At 35.7% G+C, this 26,619-nt stretch overlaps 1 protein-coding gene across 2 annotated transcripts in view; it reads left to right on the top strand.

Moving 5' to 3' along the window:
- Positions 1-26,619, top strand: part of LOC150091801 (U2 snRNP-associated SURP motif-containing protein) — a 333,597-nt gene that overhangs the window by 79,215 nt on the left and 227,763 nt on the right. The window contains exons 6-7 of one of the 2 annotated variants that reach the window (XM_090385786.1): positions 4,608-4,708; positions 18,073-18,161. In XM_090385786.1, coding sequence (XP_090241912.1) covers positions 4,608-4,708; positions 18,073-18,161 — 190 coding nt within the window. Of the gene's footprint in view, positions 1-4,607; positions 4,736-18,072; positions 18,162-26,619 lie in introns of both variants that reach the window. The other variant, XM_090385781.1, reaches the window with a different exon arrangement.

The raw sequence follows: 26,619 nt of genomic DNA, 5'->3' as shown, positions 1-26,619 counted from the left end.
GAATTCGCTTATGCACGATTCGCCTTTGTGTTTACAAGAAATGGCAGTCGAACGCAGAATCACCCCAACGGAACGCAACACGATAGGAATGAAGAGAATATTCTGAAAATGTATTTATGTTTTTTATATCAGTGAAAGGGAAACACATTTCACCATAATAACGTGAAAACCAACACAATTCCAGCTATTGGTATAATCGCAAATGCAATTAGATCGAGTTTACTATCAGTTTATAACAGATTCCACTAGCAGAAACGCAACTGGAAATTGTTTTTATTGTTTTATGGTAGTAACCCCTAGAAATGTGCTTTAGTAAAATGTGAGGTGTTAATAGTGTATCTCTGCCTTTACGGTGTTGTTTATTCAGTTACTACACGTGCGCAGCTTTGTTTATGTGTATCAAGCGTGCCTCCTCGTTTTGTAATTGTGCTTTATTCCCTAAAAATGAGTAAAATACTTAAAAGGTGTGAAAAGGAAGCATCCTGGTGAAGACACTACAGATTCAGAGAGAAAAAGAAAAGCAATATCGATAAACAGAGGCGGACTGGGTCAAAAATTCTTACCCGGGAAAATTTATAGTGGCCTCATATTATGGTTTATTGCCAAAATCACACCGGCCTCCGGCCCACCGGGGTTTCCCCGGTAAGGCTTATGGCCAGTCCACCTCTGTCGAGAGAGAAAAAATATGAAATTGTGAAACGCTTTGAGCAAAATGAAAGACCACGTGATATTGCACGTGCTACAGACCTAAATGAGGCAATGCCGAGAATTACAAAGAATGCAGAGAAAATAAAAACAACTTTCATAGCAGGAACAACTCAAAGTGTAATTAAAATCCATTAGATTAAGACACAAAGAATTGGAAGAGATGGAACGGCTGTCATCTGTTTGGATAGAAAATCAAACAAAAAACAAGTTTGTTTACGATAGAAACAAAAGCATTAGCAATATTTTATTACGTAATAGTCGTAATAAAATACGTAAGTATTTTATTACGACTATTACGTAATACGATTATTTATTGTGTTTGGTAATGTTTTGGTTACAAATGTGTGTTCAATCTTGGGTGGTCGCCACCTAACCCTATTTTTCCAATAGGGCTTGTTTATATTGCACGATTTTGCATTGCACGAGGATTTCTAGGAACACAACTATCGTGCTATACGAGGACTGACTGTACTCTTAAAACAGTCATCCACATCTTAGTGGACTACCCAAAATTTATAAGAGTATGTCAACTTTTGCAGATCTTATAAAAAAAAAACAGAGATCACTAACACTTTGCTAAAGGACAGAACTCATACTTCCCATACCTTCATCTTCTTGTGTTTATTAAATCACCATCACTTCCTGTAACCCCTAATTTTTAACCAAGTAAACCAAAATAGTCCCAAAAACATACTCTAATCAGACAGTCTTCATTCTATATACTTGTAAAAATAATAAGCCCCACATAAATAAATAGCTAATAACTTTTCTTAACATGGATATGAAGAGAGAAATGAGAAGATATACACCATTTTGTTTTTATACGGGGTGGTAATCTTGGTTGTCTTCATGTTGATTTTCTGTTAACCTGTTAACCTTGCATTTTCCGGTTGGTTTTTTTTTTTTTTTTTGCATGCAGCAAAAAAAAATAACCTCTATGAACAAAATTCCTGTGCCAATCAGAAATGCATTGTCTAGTGCAGTAATGCTCAAATTTTTATCTCCAAAGCAGCACCCTCCCTGCCTGGTTCCAGACACATAATGCAGGGTTTGAGATCTCCATTATACTTGAGTACCAAGATAACATGGTACCAATGGATCAGTGTATTATATTATTTCTTGCAACGATATGTGGCAGTAGTGAACTTTAAAATTTTGATATACTTTGGTTAATTGAATTATCAAGGTAGTGTTCAATAGAAATGTCTAGCTTGCAGATTGTTATTTTGAATATATGTGACAATGATTGATAACAAAGAATATGTTTTGTTTCTAACTTAAACTTTTAGCCCTATAACGTAAGATACCATTATGAAATGGATGATTTTAAAGATTTTATTTTATTTGTAAGATAAACTAAGCGAAAAGCAATATTAACGAAAATTAAAATATTGTACAGTATATATTTTGATATATACAATATTTTAGTATCACAGTAAAAAGAATTACAATCTTAATATAAAAGGAGACATGCACACTATTAACTTTTTAATAAATTAATCTAATTTAAAGAAAGAATCCAATGTTGTTTGCACAGTTTTTGTCCTATATGCATTTTTAACTACACCATAGACATTATCAAATGCAATAGCTGTTTCTTTATCAACATTACTGCAGGCCAACACATTCTCTATTATGTCCAATGCATTTTGGCAATCTTTTTTAGATGGCAGTGTGCACGCTTCTTTACTTTCACTGTTGCTGGTAACAAAAACATCATCGTTTTGTTTGGTTCCCAGCAGCTCTTCTGGTGTTGGCATTGCAGTGGTAGCAACTTCATCATCTACCTCCACAAACTTTTCAAATTTGCCAACAAAATCCATATGCTCCTTAAAATTCCTCCATTCCTCACTTGCTATTACATTTGTCTGCTGGACCATGTTTTTCGATGATGTTCTCTTCAAAGCCACTCTTTCCTGAAGCAGTTGATTATTACACTTGATGTAATACTTTCCCGAGCAATAACAAGATTATGGATAGCATCCAAGACATTCCAGTTTGGCTGCAAATTGTTCCCTCCTATGTTGCAGATTAAGTACCTTATCAGGTGGCTCTGTGTGCTCTCTTGAAGTTATAAATAATGCCTTGATCCAGTGGTTGCATTAAACTGGTGGTATTGGTGGGTAAAAACAACAGCTGTATATTTGTCAACTTAAGTGTCTCGGCAGAATGTGCTGTACAGCGGTCTAGAATCATCAAAATGTTCCTCTTTTTTCTGAAGCCATTCTTCTGTCCAATTTTGATAACCAAGACTGAAAAATTTTGACCGTAAGCCAAGCACTTCTATTGGCCTCATAATCATGGGGAAGTTGGTTAACTGCTTTAAAACATCTTGGCTTGGAAAACTTACCAATCACAAGTGGGCTTGGTTTTGTACTGCCAGCTGAATTGCAGCATAACAGAACAGCGAGTCTTTGTTTACTTAATTTTTCACCATGACAAGACTCTCCTCGAACAGCAAATGTTTTGTTTCAGCAAATTATAAAATAAACCTGTCTCATCAAGATTAAAAATATCCTTTGCCTCATATTTTTCAAGGATGGACCATACAGAACACAGCCAGTCTGTAGCCTTTTCTTTGTCGACTAGTCCAGATTCACCGCAAATGTTTCGCGAAACCAAGTTATTCCTGTCTTTAAATCTTTGGAGCCAGCCGATGCTGCATTTAAAGTAACTAATCCCATGTTGCTGAGCTAGATAATTTACCTTTTCTTGCATAATCTGACCTAATATTGGCAAATTAGATGCACGCATTTGTTGGTACCACTCAAAAAGTTTTGTTTCAAGCTCCTCGTGTTTTGCACCACAAATTCGTTTCCTGTTTGTCATTGCTGCTCCAGTGTCACGCACTTCTTCAAGTCTTTTTCGGTTTTTCAGTATTGTAGATAAAGTAGGATATAAAGGGATGTTGTATTCCTTTGCAGTGTCCATTTTGCTTCTTTCCATCCTGTCAGCCTCTTGTGTAATTTTTAGTTTAATTTCCAAGCTTAATTCTGTCTGCCTACATTTTGTCGCCATAACACTGCTAGATAAGATTTAATATAAACAAATTTTAAATTAATTTAAAGACACAAGTTCCAAAAAAGACATCAGTTCAGATAAAAAATGACACAAAAAATAAGATTGCTGTATACAATAGCAAAAGACTTTGAATTGGGGTAACAATTGCAGCTGACCTTATTACCATGGAGAGCAAGGGAGTGCATGTAAACAACTTAGAAAAACTTTTTATTCTTTTGTTAATTTAACAACTCATCCTTCAGAAAGATGTTTTTCACAGTGCACTTGATGTTGTAGCTACCATAAACTGCTTTTGTTTACACAAAACTAATTTCTAACAAGTCAGTGCCATCCTTCGGGAAGTAGGGAGCCAGGTGGCTGGGGGCAATAATCGGATCGCTCTGCCAAGATTTGTATTAAACATACAAAATGGCAATATTTATTTCTCACGGGGTGAAAAAGAACTTTGTAATACATATTAACCGAATTTTGTAATAAACGAATATATTTACATATTCGTTGTAAATATATGATGGGGAATGATAGGTTTTTCGTATAGTGCTTCATATAAACCGAGTTTGTATTAACGAGATTTTACTGTAATAGAGTTTAAAAACAAATTTTACAATTATATAGGATGAAAATTATTATCAGAACTGTTCTTTTAGTTCCAAGAAAAACAATTTTTCTTTTCCCACTGCAACTTGTCTCCTTTGAATGTTGTGTGATAATAATTAATAAAATTGTTTCATTTAAATTATAGATGTCAGCTTGGTCTATTAAATTTCTATTAAAAGTATTTAAAAATTAATTCATGTTTGGAGAGAATTTAAGAAATTTCGATTTCATATGTTATAGGATTTTCATGGCAGTATTCCTAAATCTCTGTCTTTTTATAGTATACAAGAAGAACGTGAAGAACGGCATAGGTTAAAAACTGCTCTGAAAGAACAAGTAAAATCTGGAAGAATGGATCCAGTCGATGTACAGATTAGGCTTGGTAAACAAAATAACACCCAGATCAATTGTAAATAGTAGTATTTTTTCAAGTATATTTATTTATTATTTTTTAATAATTTTGATAACATCAATTTTAACATATTTCTTTAAGAAAAATATTGCTAATTATTAATTCAAAATACTTAAATTTTATAGAAAAACTTTTTATTTGAAAAAGATAATTTAAATGGCAATGAAATACTGTTGTATTGTTCCAAGAATAAGTCAGTCAAAAAAAAAAAAAAAAATTTCACACACTAATAATATACAAAGACTAATTTATATTCAGATTCTTGGCAAGTGAAATTTGATCTGGGGACTAAATATCCAAAATTTGGAAGGTAGTAATATTTTGTAATGTGAAATAGTCTTTAATGAAGATGGGTGATTTGATAAAGAAATAAGCAACTGAATAAGTAAATCAGGTAGCATAGGAAGCCAGTTATATATATATATGGCTAATGATAATTCTATTTTAAAAACTGAAACATACACAACAGCTGTTTTGAAGCTTACCAGCTTCTCATCAGCTGACAGATAGTATCTGTTAGTAAATCTTTTTCTAAGTGAACAGCCAAGTGGTATATTGATATATGGGGGTAAAACTGCCATTTAAATGCATAACGACTGTTATATGTACACTTAATCACTAGAACACCGAGAGGTCAATAAGCTTCGAAACAGCCAGTCCAGTGGTGTCTCATTTTTAAATGTATAGTAGATTTGCCTTTTCCTATACAATATAAAAAGATATTAGCAACTTAAACAGAGTCATGGATTGGTATTTGCCTGTGAATTGAACATAAACACAAGCCTTAAGCTGCTTGCATACTTGTCTTCAGTGTGAGCAGAAAGCTCTCTATAATCAAAATCAAATGCAATAAAGCATATAAATTTTAATTACATAAATACCTTGCATAGCGCGGTTAATTCATGCCAAAAAAAATACCGCGCTATGCGAAACTGCGCTGATCGTGGTATTAGTATGTATTTTAATGTAATGCATTCAGACAATTTGATTATATGGGTCGAGTTGCAAAAATATATAGGTGTTTGTTTACTGTAAATTGATGCACACAAAGTTCTTGCAAGAAAATAAATTAAAATGATAAAAATGAAAAATACTAGTAAGTACAATAGAATGATTTTTATTGCAGTACGTACATACCAAAAGAATATAAGTGAAGTATGTACTGTATTTTTATTTTGAAAAATAACTGATCAGCTTAGTTTGCACAGTTTTTTCTTCTTTTTATCTGCATACATCTCTTTATAACATCGAATATCATTTTGCAACGCGTGCCTTACTTTCATACCTCATTTGATGTTTGGATCTAGAAGAATGCTCAACGCCATTACATTTCTTCTTTCCACTCATATTTGTGTATAAAGGTGTAACGTTTTTAAAAAATAATCTTTAATAAAAATACACAGCGAAAAATATTTGTACAGCTTACGTACAATCAACGACCTCACTGCTCGGAATCCAGAGTGTTTACTAATGTATGAATGCTAGCAGAGTCCGTATATAATGGGAGTTGTGACAACAGTCAGTAACCGGTAAAAATGGATTGGTTGTACAGTCGAATTTTGTGATTCGGTGAAGGCGAGAGCGTTTTCTTTCTCATTGATTTGTGTCGTCGAGGGGGGGGGTCTTAGCTGAGATAGGGTGTTTACCCCCTATCCAGCTGTTTTAAAATAGGTAAACGAGTTCGTGATTTAAAAACATCGTCAAGTGTGGAGAAACACCCTAGGCTAAGCGCCCCGGTAAAAATCACAAATTAAAATTTGCAAAAAATCATATAAATTATAATCAAACGTTTACGTATCTTAACAAGAAAATGGGATATTTTTACCGAAGATATTTTTTCCGGGATTTCAACAGTCAGCATGGCTGTTGTATGTATCAAATGTATTGGTGCGTAACGCATTTAATTTTTTTTTTCGATTTGTAAACCGCGCTGTTCGAAACCGCACTATGCCAGGTATTCCTGTATTTGATTTTACCACAGGAGAATATTTTAACATGGTAATTAACTACTGTGTTGAAATATACTTCCCCCAACAGTCTTATAGTGTTGTAGAAAAAGTTTCTCTGTAATGGCCTAGACCTTCCATATAGAGCATACGCACAACTGTCATGGCAAGCTGTATTACTAATGCACCGCTTCACATAAATAATACTTAAATAATTCCATATGGAGCTATATACTACTTACTTGAACATGAAGCAATCTCTAGTCTCACAGTGAGCTGCCCCAGTATTGCACTACTTCCCTGCTGAGATAGGGAAATGCTGTGATTCTCTTAGAACACTGCATGACCACTTGCATTATAAAACAGGATGTTGTCACTGGTGGTTTAAATATTTCTCATCAGCACTTCTAAGCTTTTAGCCTGTCAATAAATTTGGATTAAAACATTTTCATAAATATTTCATAAAATTAGAGATTGACTTATTCTTAGAAGAGTGTGATATATTTGTTAAAAAATTCAGACTAATAAATTCCAGTAGAAGTAACATAAATAACTATATTAGTTATTAAAGTAACTATATTACTTCTACTTGAATTTGATTTTAACACTGAGTTCTGTTGCCTATTAAGGTAACAGAACTCAGTGCTTCAGTCTGATAATATAAAAATTTCCAAACTCATGAAAAAACCGTTGCAGTGATTTATTTCTATTTTTAATGTGTTTTAGTTAGTTGCACAATGCCTGGTTGTGGTAGGCAGGACTCTCAAGTGGTCCTTATATCCTATTGCCCCCCCCCCCCCCGCTCCCTGTCTGATTTTTGTTCATAGGATTTGTAGGAGGGTTCTGTATTTTATTTTATTTAAGCTTCTTCCAATACTTTTATTAATTGGTTTAAATTACTGTTAGAAATAACTTTTTTGTATTTTAATAATTAGAGTAATTATCATCTGTACATCTTTTTCCTCAGTAGTGAAACCCGAGAGATGCAAAATGTTTTGGTAAAATCTGCTGTTGAACATTACTTTCTCTTTCCTAAGTGAACTGCCTGTGTCTTTTTTTATCCTTGCTTCCTTAATCATTGTTTTCAGTTGGGCATTTTGGTCATGACAGTTGCATACCTGCCAACTCTTAACTGATTTAGTCAAATTTTACAATAAATGAGTGTCTTTCATGTTTATGTATAGTGAAAACATGCTGATATATGTTCACTTTATTTTTGGTTTTACATGATTTTATTTTACATGAGAATTTAGTCATTTATCCAAGAATGAAAAATTGTTCCTTTTGATACATAAAGAAAGTATTATTTATTGTTTTTAGTGTTCACTATTAGTACAATCACATCCAGTGCATTGATTTTTACAAATTTATTTACCTATTGATTCCTTTGAAACAGAAAACTTCTTTTCTCTGAAAGAGAAATTGTCACTGTCTGAAGAGAAAGACATCTAACTTTTATTGGGTACCCAAAGCCATTACACAGCAGCAAGAAATTGGAAAGAAAATACACCCTACCCTACCCTCTCTATTCACTTATTTGCAAATCACAATTTTTTTTTTTTGAAATGGTTTTAGAGAATGGACCCTTTGATACTGAAATTTGTCTTTTGTGTAGTTGTCATGAGATTTCAGTTGAGCCTTAATTATCTTGCACTTCATCACATTGGCATACAACTCATTTTTCAAATGACAGTGTCACACAAAGTATGTTTTATTTTTGAACTTTTGTGCAAATGAAAATTATAAATGTTTAGAGCTTCAAAATTATAACGTAGCTAATGTTATTTGGCCTTATTGAAATTATAAGAAGTTGTGAGGATGTTTTGTCCTTTCATGTTTTTGTAGCCAACAGAATTTAAAATGTCTGGTTAATGCAATGGTATTATTGGTCACAGTAGTACAAATATTTTCTACACGAGTTGCCCTGATATTGCACTACTTTCAAACAAATGCCATTGCTTTGTGTAAAGTCATCATCTAGTAACAGTTGCATTATTACTACATGTCCTGGTGTCCCCAGAGTGTTCCTGATTTTTAGAATGTTTCCCTGGAAAGGTGACTCTTGTGAACTACAGATCATTACTACTTGAGACTGTTTTCTTTCCAAGTCAATATTCTGCACGTTTCATCACCAGCTCTCTCCAAATGGTCAATGATGACATATTCACTTTGCAGACAATTGAATTTAAATTTAACAATATAACCTAGCTATTTTATTGTATTGGAATACAAAGATTGTCTTTAAAGGTGCATTTTATTTTCAAACGAATTTAGTTAACACGTTGACTGCCAAGGCTTATTTGGGTAAACTGGTCTCCGACACCTATTTGAGTTAGGCATGTTAAATTATTCAAAACCCAAATTATAATATATATTCATCACCAAAACTTGTAAAAAAAAAGCCTTGGGAATTATCTCGTAGTTGGCATATGTAATAGAAAATTCTTTGCAACAGCCAACTACGAGTTAACTCAACATTTTGTAACTCGCAGAATTCTCTGTATATCAATCTGTGCTGTGCGTAAATCCGCTACAGTGACACAGGCTTTGTCATGTATGTTGTATTTAGTACTTTGTTATGTGGTTTTTTTTTTAACAAAAAAAAACCAACCTAAAACAAGGATAAGAAGAGACCATTGACTGAAGAAGAGCTTGAGCTCTATGCTAATATGAGTGACTCGGAATTTGAAGAGCTTTTTGACGAGTCGTACAGTTCTGGTTCATAGATCAATCAGATCAAATACTCTCGTGTTATTCAGCGCTAAGAAAAACCATCAGATGTCCAAAAAAAACTGCATTATATATTATAGAAATATATGCATAATGCATACATACTTTTCAGCCAGGTTACGGATTTCTCTGAATTTCGGACATTTTTTGGTGGAACCCGTAACTTGACGGAAAAGTTACATTGAATCTCTGATTGGAGAAAAAATTCTAAATGTTCCAAGAAGATTAGGTCTGAACGTAAAATTCATTATTTAGAATTTCAGTTGGCTATACCACCAACTGAAAAAAAACCACACCCGACTAAGCCATGTCGAGCATGTACGAGAAATAAAAAATACCACAGAACATGCTATTACTGTCCAGTGCAGTAAGAGAAGCTATATCTTTGCATGAAGAAAATATTTTTTTTGTGTGTGAGAAATTCTGTTTTCTGACGCTGTAGTTGATTTTTCATTCTTATCCCAAAAGCCAACTGTCCATCAGTTGCACATATTTTCTTCGAATATACTCGTAACTGCGCCTGAAAGGCAAGTCATACCAGTCCGGGTTAACCTGTAGTTGGCATCCTGGGCCAGATCGCCAAGTACGAATTAACCCGTAGTCGGCATTCAACATGTTAAAGGATCTCCACTGTTGTATAGTAATTCATTAAAATGATGTGTTTGAGTTCATAACCTTATTCACTGTCATCCCAGGAACATATCCATCTTAGTGGAGGATAGAGTTTTACAGGATGTTGATCACCTGTCAAAATATTCTCACTATATGCAGCCCACTGAAAGGTGCAACTTTAAAAGTTAAATAGATATCTTAAGATTAGCTGTTTGAGGCTGAAAATGAAATGTATAAAAGAATTGATCGGCATTGGGTTCTCTCCTCCCCCCCCCTCCAACTTAAAAATCCAACTGGAGATTTTTTACTTAAAAAAATTTTTCTCCTGTTGTTGGATAGCCAAGACTTCCAATGGAAGGCATGGCTATCCAACATTCTAGTCATTCTAGAAGGATTATGACTGATGATAAAGGTGTTTGAAATTAAGATGAATGAGACTAATAGTATAAAGAAAGCATTGCAGAAGAAAGATTTTGAAGGAACTAAATTGGAACAGGCTACCATAGAAGGGACTATTAAAACCACTGAAAAAACAAGTGAAAAGAAAAAGGCTGTTTTTCTTTTCACTTGTTTATAGTGTAATTACTTCACTAAAGAACAAAAGTTAAACTTATAAGGAATTGAATTATTTTTGTGTATTTTTTACATATTGCCTTGCATTGTTATTTTAATTATGAAAAATTAAACGTTGCTATATCCTCTCCCCCCCCCCCAAAAAAAAAAAATCTTACTCCAATAAGCAGGAAAATAAGTTTTGGTGATTTCATGATTGGGAAGAAAAGAAGGTTGGATAAGCCATAACAACACAATCTTCCAGACCAAATTAGCTTCCAATCTCTTGTGATACATGATCCCTTGTCTTGCTGTCAGTAGGAAAAGTTTTAGGTAATAGCAAATGGGTTCACTGTAGGTGGTGGCAGTGGATTGGGAGCATTACTCTATTAATTTCTATCCCCAAACCTGGAAAGGGTCTCCAGCTTAGTTGGCATTTCTGTCATACAGTGCCATGAACCTTTCCTCAAATCCTTTCACTGGAATCATCAAGTTTTGTTGTAGTGGATGTTTGTATTCCTCCTCTTATCAAGTCTTTGGAATCCCATGTTTAAAATCAACAGGGAAGATCAGTTCCAACTCTCTACTCATACACAAAACGTCCTTGGCACAGATTGACAAACATGCAAACTATTATTGTCCTGTGGAGAACATTAGGAGAAGGCAGTGCAACTGCAAAACACTCTTGGTGGACTCTGTAGTGGCATTCTGAAGCAAAATAAAATAACTATTTTAAATAATTGTTGACAAAAGTATACGTGGAATGGTATTTTCACATAGCGTATTAATGGAGTACATGATAACTATTTTTCATTAAAAAGTTTTTCTTTGTGTAATCTTTGAACAGTTGTGCACTTTACTATTGACAGTTCTTTACGATATCAAAAAAATTTGCCAAGAGCTAAGTTCCAGTGTTGCCAAATTTGAGGATGTACTGTATGTAACTTTTTTTTTTTTAAATTTATTGATAAAACATGTAACTGTAGTGAATTACTGAACTACTTTTCCATAAAGCAACAACAAACAGTTGTAGTATTGTTTCTGACTAGACTTGTGAAGCATTTCACATGAAGGTGGCTTTACTCAGAAAGTAAACCCTGGGCCCATTTCACATAATTTGGTAGACTTTTATAGAGCAAAATAATTTGCGAGAGTTTTTAGAATATGGAAGGTAATTCTAAAATATCTGCCTTTACAAACGGTGTAACCTTTATTTTGTTTCTTTTTTGTTCATGTTTGAGACAAAACTCAGTGCATGACCTCATATCTACTTACTTTAGGTTTGCTGCTGTGTTTGTTTCACTTTTAGTATCTTTTGATGGGGGTGCAACCCTGTTAGAAATTTAAAAGGTGGCCTTTACAGCTGTGAATAGATTTCACTGCAAGTTTTAATTTAAAGAAACTAATTATTAATATAAATGCGTGTAAATTTTGGATACATTTTAGTAAAAATCCTCCTACTGTGTTTGAGTGGCTCAAAAACTTTATTGCAACTGGCTATTGAGTCATGGTTGGGGGAAATGACAGCTAGCATGAAGGAGATATTTGCCTGTGGTCTACACAAATCACCATACTGCGCTATTTGCAATCTTTGCAAATAGCGCAGTAATTCAGGATTCATCCAGAGATTTGCAATCTCTGGATGAATCCTGAAAGGCTTGTCAGTCTCTGAATGAACCCTGAATTCACCCCTGTGATTTTTGAAACAACAGACAGTGTAAGGAACTTGTAAATTAATTATACATCTACACCATTGAACAAAAAAAAAAAAAAAAAGAAGAAGAATTAAATGAGTAAAGCCTGGCAGAAACGCAATGTTGCTTCAACATGGCAGTGTGCCACCACCTTACAGCTGCTGTACAACATTGGCAAGACTTTTGTTGCTGAAATTTGAAGTTGTTCCATATTCTTATAGCTCACATTTAGCAGCAGGTTACTTTTTATTCCCAAAGCAACAGATATGACCCTGATGAAGAAAGCAGCTATTAAGAGATGGTTGGCCTCTCAGCCAAAAGAATTTTACTTGAATAGAATGCAAAAATTTGTTAAGTGCTGGATCAAATGTATCAAGTTAAGTGGGGTATATAAAGAAAAATGATCCACCAAATTAAAGACAACCTTTTTTATCTATTAATACATTTTTCAATAAGCCTTGAATGGTTTGAGCATGCTCAATGCTGATGGGATTCTTCCTCTTGCTCAGAATAATCACCTGAGAGGACATAAATTCAAATTGAGGAAAGACAGTTGTAGGATAGATGTGCGGAAGTTTGCCTTTAGCCAGCGGGTAGTTGATTGGTGAAACAGACTTGCATCTTTTGTTGTGGAAGTTGGTAGCCTAAATAAATTTAAGGCTGAGCTGGACAGGTATTTGGAATGAACAGAGGGGTGAAATGGGGGTGGCTTTTTTTTTTTTTTTTGCTGATGCTACATAAACTTGCTTTCTTGCATCGTATACCTCTACTAATGCTAATATTATGTTTCTATTGATAATTTATTGTAAACTCCTCTGGCATGGTGGTTGTGCTGGAATATAAACAAGAACATACTGTGTATATGTGCATTACTTTTTAGTTTATCCTTGTAAATTAGAAAAAATATGCCATATCATGTGTGAGAGTAAAACATGCAGTTGGATGGATGGGGGGGGCGGTAATTGCCACACTGTGACTATTCCAAAAGCATGTTCTTGCATGTCTGTTTCAGCATTATCTGTAAACAGAATTTTATGCTGTTACCACCCTCCTCCCTACAAAAAAAATATAAATAAAAACTTGCTCTGCCCTCAGTACAAGTCACATAAAGATGCAGTGATAGGAATTTTTCCAAGTACCAAATACTATATTTGAATTCACCTTAAATTACAACGACAAAAAAAAAAGTAAAAACTACATTAAAAGTATTAAAATGCTTTTGAATTATTGTGGATAATTGATTTTGCAAGAAGTCATATTCGCACCCATCTTACATAATTAAGATGGTATGCCTTATAGAATATCTTATGGTCTTCATCATCCTTATAAACAAACTTGGGTGTTCAAAAAAAAATCAAAGCGGAAAATGTTCAAATACTTACAGTTTATGAAGGATCTTCTCTGGCAAACTCTTTCTATCCATTCTTATTCATTTTACTTGTAAAATGGGTAAGAATGATAATTTCTTTCTCTTTTTAAGAATGGGTGACGAAATTTATAACCCACCCTCCTCCACACACAGACACAAACAGCTTAAATGCTGTATTTCAGAAGAATTTTGTTAAGCAAAAATTAAAAGGGGGCTGTAATTATCAGTGCAAGAATGTTAGTACAAATTTTAGCATGAATGAATAAATAATAATACAATGCTGCAACAATCTCCAAATGAAAATAGTGTTGAATGTTGCCATAATTCAATTGAATTAAACTGCCAGATGTTTAACATTATCAAATTATATTTCTGAGCTTTTCAGCTCCTCTTGAGTACAAACAGTTCTGTTTATGCTCAAAAGGAAGATTTAAAATACTGTTTGATTGGTTATTTGTCTACTGTGATTAGTTATGTTTTTCTTATTTCAGCTGCACTGTTTAATACTTATTCTTTATATCTTAATGTTATTATTATTATTACCTGATTTTAAAAATATTTACAGATTTGGAATCTTCATGAAATGATCCTTTTTGTCAATATTTATATACTCTGGTGGGTCTAAGTTAAGGTATAAATGTATACCTTAACTTAGATCCACCTTAACTTAACTTAGACAATAAATAATTTACTATTTTTGCTATTATGATACAGCAGTACCATAAGGATGAACATATGGATGAAATAATTCATGAGTACCTGAAAATGAGTATCTAGCAGGAAGAGTTCTACACTGTAATAGAGGTTACGATTACCCTCTGACAACCAGGCAATGGGTTCTCAATACTGTTAACCTGTTGTTGCCATATATGTGAAGAAATGATATGAAGATCCAGTTGTATATTATGTACTCTTTGTTGCTAAAAGCATTTGGACATCCCTGAGATTTGGAAAAAATGAGCACTACCAACTGTCCATTGGGGGACAAGTGTAAAAGCAACTGTGTTCTTGTCAGAATTAGCAGATCAACAAAGTAAAGTAGATCATTCAAGAACTTAGTAACTTCCAGTGGGAAGTTGTCATAGATTGCAATATTAGCAGCTAATCTATTTGTGCCGTTGTGCAAAACTGCATTACCCTAGATCAGTTATGGCTGACTTAAGAACTGGGTGGAATGTCATAGTGCTACTCAGCAAGAAATATTTGGATAGACTGTAGAAACTGATGGAAAAAGACCAGAGGTGCTTGGAAGATTGGTTTGTAGATCTCATCAATTCTCATTAAATACTGTCAACTAAGAGTTCAGAGACTATACAGGAACCGATATTAGTACAGGAATGATACATAAGGAGCTGCATCACATCAGATTTTCTGGATGAACTGCAGTGCACAAACCAAACAGCACAGCATCAACTTGCTTGGTGCACTTCCTGTTGTAATTTGGCGCCTCCGTAGCCAGGTGGGCAGGAGCAGCAGTGTGTAGCACACGCTTCTTGATTAGACCGGGGTTCGAGCCCGTGACCACCAAATACGGAGGATGCGGAAAGGTCAGGGAATGACCACCGCATATCCCCGGAGCAATGTGGCCTTAGTTGCTAATGCTCCTAAATAACAAAAAACAAACAAACAATTACGTTGTGTTGTACTGCACAGTCTGTAGTGACTTGATTTGAGGATATGGGTATCAAATTTTCATTGGCCTGCTCAGAGCTGTGACTTTAAACCTGTTAAACACCTTGGATTAACTCTAGCACATCCAAGATGTGAGGCTGCCCAACACATATACACTGAGTAGCTGAATTGACCACTATTGAAGAAGGAATGGACTGAAATACCAGTTTTCTGTTATCAAAAATTAGTTTACCATCTACCTATGAAGATATGTGTTAAGACCAGAGATGGACTAATTAACATTAGTTCTAATTTCTTCACTTCACTGTTAGTTCTGCAGCAGGAGTTGGCTGCAGTTGGTTATGAATGTTCATTGGTTGACATTCACAAAGGGGGATCGAAGGGTGACAAGAGTAATTACAGACCAGTTAATTTAACTTCTATTCCGGGTAAAGTAATGGAGTCACTGGTTAAAGATGCATTGCAGGATCATCTAGACAAGACTGCAGCAATAATTCAGACACAGCATGGGTTTGTTAAGGGGAAGTCTTGTCTGACAAATTTGATAGGATATTATGATGTGGTTACAAAGGAACTGGATGCAAAAAATAATTTTGATATCATATATTTGGATTTCAGGAAAGCTTTTGACACCGTTGCACATGAAAGACTATTGTACAAATTGGAGCAGAATAGTATTAAGGGTAAGTTGCTACAATGGATAAAAGGATGGTTAAGTGGGAGAAGACAGAGGGTGGTAATCAATGGGTGCTGCTCTTTGTGGACTAATGTTATTAGTGGAGTTCCACAGGGTTCGGTGTTGGGTCCACTGTTCTTTTGTATATTTATCAATGATATTGATGAAGGTATATCAGACTTAATGTCGAAGTTTGCAGATGATACAAAGGTTGGCAGGATTGCTAATGACAGTAATGGCAGTGTGCTACTGCAACAGGATCTAGATAATTTGGGCAGATGGGCTAAGAAGTGGCAACTGAAATTTAACCTTGACAAATGCAAAGTACTGCATATGGGTAGAAGTAACCCCAGAGAAACGTACCAACTGTGTGGTACTACACTTAAGGTGGTAGAAAATGAAAAAGACCTGGGAGTAATTGTGCAGGCAGATATGAAGTTTTCTGAGCAATGCAGACAGGCTGCCAGGGCAGGTCATGGGGTTTTGTCAATGATATATAGGGAATTTTGCTAGCAAGGAGAAGGAGGTGATTGTCCCTCTGTATAAGGCAATGGTCAGGCCACGCCTTCAGTACTGCGTACAGGTCTGGAGGCCTCATTTTAGGAAGGATGTCGATTTACTTGAGCATGTACAGAGAAGGGCAACAAGATTGGTGAAGGGAATGAAGGGATCCTCTTACCAAGAGAGAGAGGCTTAAGTTCTGCAATTTGCAGTGGCTGGAGACTAGGCACCTGCACGGTGATCTGATTGAGGTCTATAAGGCCTGAATGGATTGAACACTCTGAATTCTGATGGGATCCTTCCACTTGTTCAGATTACGAACCTAAGGGGGCATAAATTCAAATTAAGAAAAGACAGATGTAGAATAGATGTGCAGAAATTTGCCTTTAGCCAGCGGGTGGTTAATTGTTGGAACAAACTTCCATCTGTCGTTGTGGAAGTTGATAGGTTGAATAACTTTAAAAACTTTAAGGAGGAACTGGATAGGATTTGGAGGGAATGGTGTGATTTTTTTTTTTTTTTTTTTTTTTTTTGGCTGATGCTGCATAAGCTCATACACATGCTTTCTTGCATCACATGCCACTACTACTACATTGCAGCTGTAGCGGGTCTGGATGATCTGAACAATAGATGTTGCCAAGCAGTAAAGATAAACAAAAGCAGTCATTCTTTTTTATTCTTAGCTGAACTATTCAGAATGGCATATTGACATTCTGGTTAATTCTGTTATTCCTACATTATGGCAGCAGTACAGGGAGGAATCTCTATCTTTTACTAGTTGAGATACGATATGCTCTCTTAGCCAGAACACAACTTTAGTGAATCTGATTCTTTGCAGCAGATTCTGTACATCGTAGTTGCCAAGAGAGAGTTTTTTTGTTTTTTTTCAAAAGCACAGTAAGATGCTGGGGGGGAAAAATGCAGTATAAGTTAATGTTATTCGGGAATCCTCACACTTGGGAAAATGATATGATAAATTTATGATTAAGGTAAAATCTGCTTTTTTTTTTTTTTTTTTTTTTGTATTTTGAACTACTTTCACCATTCTTCATACCTAAATATTTTGAAGGTGAGCATCTTAAAATAAATAACTTTTTACCTTAATTATAAACTTGACTATTACCTTAGTCAGATTTTTGTCCACCAATGTATATTATTAATATTTATACAAATAGTGCAGTATTGCTATGATTATTTGTGTAAATATTAGTGAAATTAGCAGGGTGATACAGGTTGTTTGAACAGCACTGTATTTACATAAAAAATAAATTGCAGTATTTCTTTTTGTTTTCGTCCTACGTACCTCTCCCCTTCTCAACCACAGACAGAGAATTTTTCTTGACCCTTACTTTAAAAAGAAGGGGTTAGAACAAATGAGTCAATTTAATGGGAGGTTGCACATGCTAGCAATCTGATCAGTTTGCATGACGTAACATTGCTTTGCCATATAATTACACATTAGCATAGCAATGTTAGATATGTAAATATGGTGAAATATTCAAACAGTAAGTAGATGGAAGGATAGCTTTTATTTTATAATTTAAACTTCAATACTGTTAAACAATTTGAAATGTAAGTGTCATTCTGTGCTGTTGTTAATAACACAAAAAATTTCTTTGCAGCTGATGATTACAGATATCCAAGTTATGGGTCTTATGATACTGGTGATCCAAGTACCACAAATCTCTATCTTGGAAATCTTAATCCAAAGGTATGATTCACGGTTTATTGTTTTCTTTTGGAGGGGGGAAAATAGTGTGCTGCATATTTTTTGAATTTCAGTGTACTCTGTATGATGAATAAGTTCTTAGTCAACAGATAAATTAGAAATAAATGGATTTGGTAAAATCAGGTATTGATAATGTTTTGTTCTTTCTTTTATTTAATCTACAAACCTCTCTTTTTGTATTACTCTTTGATTTGAAATACATGCTTGACCTAACTTAACATCAGTTCTATTAAAACATAATATGAGAGAACCACTTGTTTTGCACTTTAATAGAACTTATTTTAATTACTGTTTTCTGATTTACAGAAAGTAATTGACTATAAAAGTGTAAATCCTGTGGTGTCTGAATAAATGAAATAGAAAATGATCCATAAGGTTGATATGATGCAATATGATATTTTGATTTTCTTTATATCATTGATTTCGAAATGTGTGGGGAAAGAACATCATTTTTAAACATTTTTGAATAAAATAAGCAAATAAGCTAATTCAACAAAATTAGCTAAACAGTGATAAGGATTACAAACAAATGATTACAAGGTCAGTTCAACAGTATAACATTCACTCTCTTTTTAGCATGGACCGATTATCATCCAGCATTCAAAGTATGTAGTACAGCAATAAATATTTTTTCTTTGACTTTTGTTTTTTAAATAAAATTGAACAAAGATAATATAAAAAAAGTCATTCAAACACAAACTTTACATTGTTTATCACAAAGTGGTCGTTTTGACCCCAGAATTGGAACAAATGGTAATCTCAGGATCCCTGGCAGTTTATTTATTCCATTGGTCAGAACGACCACTTTGTGATAAACAGTGTAAAGTTGGGTCTTCTAAATCTCCACAGCCCTCAACCTCCACCTTCCAGTTTAAGAAACCTTGCCCTGCACAAACAGCTTAAACTTCTCGAATATCCAGTAACAATTTCTTAAATGCTGATCTCCAGGTAATTCTCCAGTAGTTCAAAGCTACCTTAGTTGATTTCAATCCTTCTAAAACTCAGTCCTGTCAATTCTTTATCTCACAATAAAGGATTCTTGTGCTCCTATGCTTATTTTCAATGACATTCAGATTTCTAGACAAGATCACATATCTCTATTAGGGATTACCCTGACTTGTAATCTGTCTTGGCATAAGCACATCTCAAATATTACTTCCTCTGCATCTTAAAACTGGGTTTTCTATTTCGCTCTCTGCATTACTTTTCTTCGAAACAGCTGCCCACTCTGTACAATTTGCAAATCCTGCCTGCCTTGGAATACAGGCAAGCTTACGTAATACTCTACTTACAACCGGTGCAAACTTAAAAATATCGTGGAAGGGTATTTTGCATCCTGTAGGAATAAATGGAGGTATCGTGAAAATATTGTAATGTGATCCCAATCACACATTATTTTTTGATAATTTGTTCCAGGACCTCGGAAGTTGAAATTTTCGCTATATAACTAAGCTATTTATCTCTCTAAAAGGTCATTTTTATAATGGAAATTGCACTACACTTTCATCGTTATCATATGTTCCGTTATAAGAATTAATTTTGAATGCCTTTGTGATATTTTTCTTATACATTTTTCTGGAGGTCACTACCATAAAACAATAAAAACAATTTGCACTTTCGGTTTATTGGGCTTTTCTGTTAGCGCAGTCTGTTATAAATGGGTAGTAAACTCGATCTTATTGCATTCGCAATAATACCGATAACTGGAATTCTGTGGGATTTTACGTTACGGTATTATGGTGAAGTGAGTTTCCCTTCACTGAAATCTTCAATCATATAAAAAACATAAATAAATTTTCAGAGTCTTCTTTTCATTCCTATTTACTTATTACAATGGTGAAGGGAAAAGGACCAATGGAAAGTGCAAGTGCTGGCAGTGCTAGGAGAAACAAAATTGATTTAGAAATGAAGAAGATTAATTAAGAAGCAGGACAAAGTTTGTCATCTGTTGCACAGAATTAGGTCTCACTGCTTCGACAGTGAATACTATTTTAAGGGACAGTACACATAAAAGAACATGTTAAAGGATCAATGCACTTAAGATCAGTGATCACAAAACAGCGCTCAGGTGCTATATCAAAGATGAAAAAGCTATTAATAATATGGATCAAAAATCAGATTCAGAAGCAAGTGTGTGTGTGTGTGTGTGTGTGTGTGTGTGTGTGTGTGTGTGTGTGTGTGTGTGTGTGTGTGTGTGTGTGTGTGTGTGTGTGTGTTATGGAGGTTTAATGGTGCATAAGCTTCTGGGGCTATAGTGCGCCTCAGAAGCAAGTGCCCCTGAGTCCAATGGCCATTCAAGCAAAAGCAAGAAGTATTTTTGAAGATATTAAGTTTAAGTATGGAAAATTCCAAGCCAAGTTCGTGGCAAGCAATGGTTGGTTTAATAGGTTCGAGCACTGGTTTCCAAAACGTTATAAAGTATTCAGTGATGTCGCCAGTGCCGATTCTGCAGCTGCAGAGAAATTTTGTGATAAGTTGGAAAAAACCTCTTCTAAATCTCCACAGCCCTCAACTTCCACAGCAGCTTGCTTATCAGCTGGAGAGTTAATTCTGGCAACGATGCTTGAAAGGTAAAACTTGCTGGCATTATGCCTGTCTCCTCTCTTTTTGTAATTTTGTATATGTTTGTAATTTTTTCTGTGCACGAGTTGAATAAATAATTCTATTTACATGTTCATCAAACGTTTCTTTTTTGCTTCAATCAGATTCAGCATACGTAGTTGCGAGTGCTGCATAAGCATTCAGGGAAATTCCGACTTACGTAGAGTTCCATGGAATGCAACCCTTATGTAAGATGGGGAGTGGCTGTATTGTTCCCACATCTAGTGTTGTGCCACCAAAACATCTCTGAGGCTTCTAGATTCCATTCAAAAGAGGACAGTTAGGTTAATTAATGACCCATTACTAACACAGTCTCTCCTTTTCTATAGATACTTCCATGTGCACTGTTCTTCTGAATTGGTTTCTGAAATTCCCACTCTCTCTTCCAAACCAATCCGAACACGTGCCGCAACCAGTTAGCATCCTTTTACTGTCCATCTTCAAACTCACAGAACCAACTTTTCTTCTTCCTCATATATTCCTTCAGCTTCCATTTTCTAGAACAACCTTCTTTCGTATGCATTTCCTGAAAATTACAATATACGGAAATTCAAGTCTAGTCATCAAGTATCTTCTTTCATTTTCTCAACCCTCAACTTATAGGTTCTAATACCCCTCATGCCTGGAGTTTTCATTAAAAAAAAAAAAATGTTCTTTAGATACAGCAGTGCTCTCCACCTTCTGGTCATATATTGACATCTTTTTATTTTTGCACATATATTAACATTGATTGATGATCCTGCTGAGGTAGCTGACACTGAATAAGTATTTTGCATCTACATTCACACATGATGAATTCTGTAGGGTAGTGGAGGACAGAAGCTTATCAAACTCAAGCAAGAAGTTAAATGATTTTGTAATAACTGAGAGCGAAGTGGAGGAGAAACTATTGAAGTTAAACATAAAAAAGGCACCTGGGGTGGATGGGATCTAGCCAGTTATATTGAAGGAGGCAGCAAAGGAAGTGAGCAGGCACTTAGCCATTATTATGAGAGCTTCCTTGGACTCGGGGGAGGTCCCTTTGGACTAAAGATGTGCAAATGTAACCCCAATTCACAAAGAGGACCAAAGGGTGACACAAGTAATTACAGACCTGTTAGTTTAACTTCTGTTCCACAGAAAATAATGGAGTCACTGGTTAAAGAAGCATTGCAGGATCATCTGGACAAGACTGCAGTTATAGTTCAGACACAGCATGGGTTTGTTAAGGGAAAGTCTGGTCTAACCAATTTGACTGGATACTATGATGTGGTCACAAAGGAACTGGATGCAAAAAATAATTTTTATATCATATACTTGGATTTCAGGAAAGCTTTTGATACTGTTGTACATGGAAGACTACTGTACAAATTGGAGCAGTGTGGCATTAAGGGCAAGTTCCTGCTATGGATAAAAGGATGGTTGAGTGGGAGAAGACAGAGTGGTAATCAATGGACACTGCTGTTCATGGACTAATGTTATTAGTGGAGTCCCCCAGGGTTCGGTGTTGGGCCCATTGTTTGTTTTCTGTATTTATCAATGATATTGATGGAGGTATATCAGGGTTAATGTCCTAGTTTGCAGGCAGTATGAAGGTTGGCAGGGTTGTTAATGACAATAATGGTAGTACACTACTGCAAAAGCATTTAGAAAAGTTGAGCAGATGGGCTGAGAGATGGCAACTGAAGTGTAACATTGACAAATGTAAAGTGATCAGACCACACCTTGAGTACTGCATTCAGGTCTGGAGACCTCTTTTTATGAAGGATGTAGAGCTGCTGGAACGAGTACAGAAAAGGGCAACAAGATTGGTGAAGGGGAACAAAGTGGTGCTCTTACCAAGAAAGGTTTAAGTTCTGCAAATTGCAGCATGTGTGGAGACTAGGCACCTGCGAGGTAATCTGGTTGAGGTGTATCAGGCATTGAATGGTTTGAACAAGCTCAATGCTGATAGGATTCTTCGTCTTGCTCAGATTACTCACCTGAGCGGACATAAATTCAAATTGAGGAAAGACCATTGTAGACTAGATGTGTGGAAATTTCCCTTTAGCCAGAAGGTGGCTGATTGTTGGAGCAAACTTTCATCTGTCATAGTGGAGGTCAACAACTTAAATAAGTTCGTGGCAGAACTAGACAACATTTGGAGTGGAAAGATGGGTGAAATGGAATGTGGTAGATTTGGTCTTGGCACTAGAAATGAACAGAGAGAAAGTTTAATTGAATTTTGTCATCTGAACAGCCTTGTCATATGTAATACCTGCTTTCAGCAACATCTGAGAAGACTACATGTGGAAATATCCTGATCATAAAACAAGGAATCAGATTGATTACATCCTTATTCAACAAAGACACTTCCTAGAGCAGATTGTGGCAGTGATCATCAACTACTCCACATCATTCTCAAGCTGAAGCTGATCATGAATACGGTTTCCTCTAGACAATTGGGTGTAGAAAATATTCCAAATGATTATATACTTGAAACAGTCAATCGTTTTCATGCACTATTGGAACTAGATGCGATATGCTGCTTAAGGAAATGTGGGAAAATAAAAATAAAAAAAGCATTATTAAAGATTCAGCAAATAGATACATTAGAGAGAGGTCAAAGATCAGGAAGCCATAGATTAGAGAAGCCATTTCAAACTTATTGAGCAGAGAAGAATTGCAAAAACCCAGGGCGTTCATGAAAATGAAGAGTTTCAGGAACTGAGCAAAGTCATTAAACAGTGTTTAAGCTAGGACAGGCAGGATTATATCAATCGAAGTGGAAAGAGATTGAATACCACACCACTAAAAAGTTCCATCCAAAACTTAATGTTTTGGATGGAACTCCTCTTAAAATTTCCCCAAGGGGGAAATTTTAAGAGGAGAGATGCAATTAAAAGAAGGTGGAAAGATTACTGTGAACAGCTCTTCAGAGCACCTGCTGATACTAATGATCTGCCACCCCATTTTCAATAGTGTGATCATGAACCAGTTCCACTGAAGGAAGTCAAAAGCCATCAGAGAATTGGCATGTGGCAGGTCGCCTGGAATTGATGAAATCCCAGCGGAATTGATTAAAGCTATAGGTGTGAAGGGCACCAGGTTTTTCATAAAATGATTGTAAAGATTTGGGAAACAGAACGGTGGCCTTCAGATTGGAAGAAATCAATTTTCATTCCTTTACCAAACAAAAAATCTGAAAATTTGCTCAAATTACAGGACTATTAGCCTAATTTCTCACGCTAGCAAGGTTCTTCTTAAAATCATATTAAACAGAATTTCAAGGAAACTTGAAGAATTGCTGGAAGAGCAAGCAGGGCAGGGGAACCAGAGATCAAATCTTAAGTCTACAACTGATTGAAAAATGCAAAGAAGTAAATGTTCCATTCGTTTTGTGTTTTATAATCTATAAAACATTGTGTTCAACATGGGAAACGATGACTATTATGGAATTCCCAATTCACATAATTCAGCTAATGAAGCTACTGTACCAGGTACGGGAAGGTACTGTGAGAACCAACATGGGAAACAAGGACTTTTTCAAAATTGGTAACAGTGTCAGGCAGGGCTGTATTTTGTCACCTCACCTTTTTAATCTTTATGCCGAAGATATGCGTGAAGCTTTGGAAGATTTAAAGACTGGCATCAAAATTGGAGGAATGATGATAACCTTCTTCATGCAGATGATACTGTGCTAATTTGCAGTTCCAAGGATCATCTTAAAGAAACTCTAAGGAAAGTATGTGAAGCAAGTGAGAAAAGGAGATTACTTCTGAATGTGTGTAAAACTAAAATTATGGTGATTGGTGATAATCTGTTTCAGTAAAGTGAAGATTAATGGGCAAGATGTCGAAGTTGATGAATTTTATTACCTTGAGTCAAGAATAAATTAAAATGGTGATTGCTCAAACGATTTTAAAAACAACAAGCAATTGCTAAAATTAGGTTTTTTTTTTTTTTTTTTTTTTTTTAACATTACTAGAAGCATATGATGCAAGAAAGCAAGCTTATGCAGCATCAGCCAAAAGAAAAACACTCCCATTTCACCCCTCTGTTCGTTCCAAATACCTGTCCAGCTCAACCTTAAATTTATTTAGGCTATCAACTTCCACAACAAAGGATGGAAGTGTGTTCCACCAACCAACTACCCGCTGGCTAAAGGCAAACTTCCGCACATCTATCTTACATCTGTCTTTCCTCAATTTGAATTTATGCCCTTTCAGGTGATTATTCTGAGCAAGAGGCAGAATCCCATCAGCATTGAGCATGCTCAAGCCATTCAAGGCTTTATACATCTCAATCAGATCACCTCGCAGTTGCCTAGTCTCCAGACACTGTAATTTGCAAAATTTAAGCCTTTCTTCGTAAGAGCAACCCTTTGTTCCATTCACTAATCTTGTCGCCCTTCTCTGTACTCGTTCCAACAGCTCTACATCCTTCTTAAAATGAGGCCTCCAGACCTGTATACAGTACTCAAGGTGTGGCCTGACCATTACCTTATACAAGGGGATAATCACCTCCTTATCCCTGCTAGAAAAATTCCTGTATATCATTGACAAGACACTATGAGCTACTCTTGCAGACCGTTTCTGCACTGCTCAGACGGTCTGCAAGAGTAGCTCATAGTGTCTTGTTTTACGTAACCCATCTGCCATATCTGCCTGCACAATTACCCCCAGATCCTTTTCGTTCTCTACCACTGTCAGTGTAGTACCACAGAGTTGATACATTACTCTGGGGTTACTGCTTCCCATATGTAATACTTTACATTTGTCAATGTTAAACTTCATTTGCCACCTCTCAGCCCATCTGCTCAACTTTTCTAGATCCTGTTGCAGCAGCATACTGTCATTAGTGTCCTTAACAACCCTGCCAACCTTCGTATCGTCTGAAAACTTGGACATTAAGCTTGATACACCATCATCAGTATCATTTATAAATACAGTAAACAACAATGGACCCAACACTTAACCCTGAGGGACTCCACTAATAACATTAATCCACGATGAGCAGTATCCATTGATTACCGCTCTCTGTCTTCTTCCACTCAACCATCCCTTTATCTGTGGCAGCAATTTGCCTCCAATGCCCCACTGCTCCAATTTGTTCAGCAGTCTTCCATGTGTAACAGTATCAAAAGCCTTTCTAAGATCCAAATATATGATATCAAAGTTATTCCCTACATCGAGTTCCTTTTGACCACATCATAGTATCCAATCAAATTGGTCAGGCAAGACTTTCCTTTAACAAAACCATGCTGTGTCCGAGCTGTAACTGAAGTCTTATCTAGATGATCCTGCAGTACTTCTTTAACCAGTTCCTCCATTAATTTTCCTGGAACAGAAGTTAAACTAACAGGTCTATAATTACTTGTGTCACCCTTTGATCCTCCTTTGTGAATTGTGGTCACATTTGCAAATCTCCAGTCCATGGGTACCTCCCCTGAGTCCAAAGAAGCTCTCATAATTATGGCTAAGGGTTTGCTTACTTCCTTTGCTGCCTCCTTTTATATAACTGGATAGATCTCCCCCCCCCCCCCCCCGGTGCCTTTTTTATGTTTATCTTCAACAGCTTCTCCTCCACTTTCCTCTCAGTTATTACGAAATCATCTGGCTTACTGCCAGAGTTTAACTCACCTCTGGCATTCTCCTCCCTGAATAACTCCTCATGAGTGAATGTAGGTGCAGAATACTCATTTAGTTTGTTAGCCACCTGAGCAGGATCATCAACAGTTGAACTATCAATATCCAGTGGACCAATCTGATTCATCCCTTTCCTTCTAGAGTTGAGTGAATGTAGATGCAAAATACTCATTTAGTTTGTTAGCCGCCTGAGCAGGATCATCAACAGTTGAACCATCAATATCCAGTGGATC

Source organism: Mastigoproctus giganteus, chromosome 1 (assembly GCF_048544385.1).
Source record: "Mastigoproctus giganteus isolate SK-2022 chromosome 1, ASM4854438v1, whole genome shotgun sequence".
In the NCBI taxonomy this organism is placed as follows: Eukaryota; Metazoa; Arthropoda; class Arachnida; order Uropygi; family Thelyphonidae; genus Mastigoproctus; species Mastigoproctus giganteus.
This window is presented reverse-complemented; position numbering and strand designations above follow the sequence as displayed.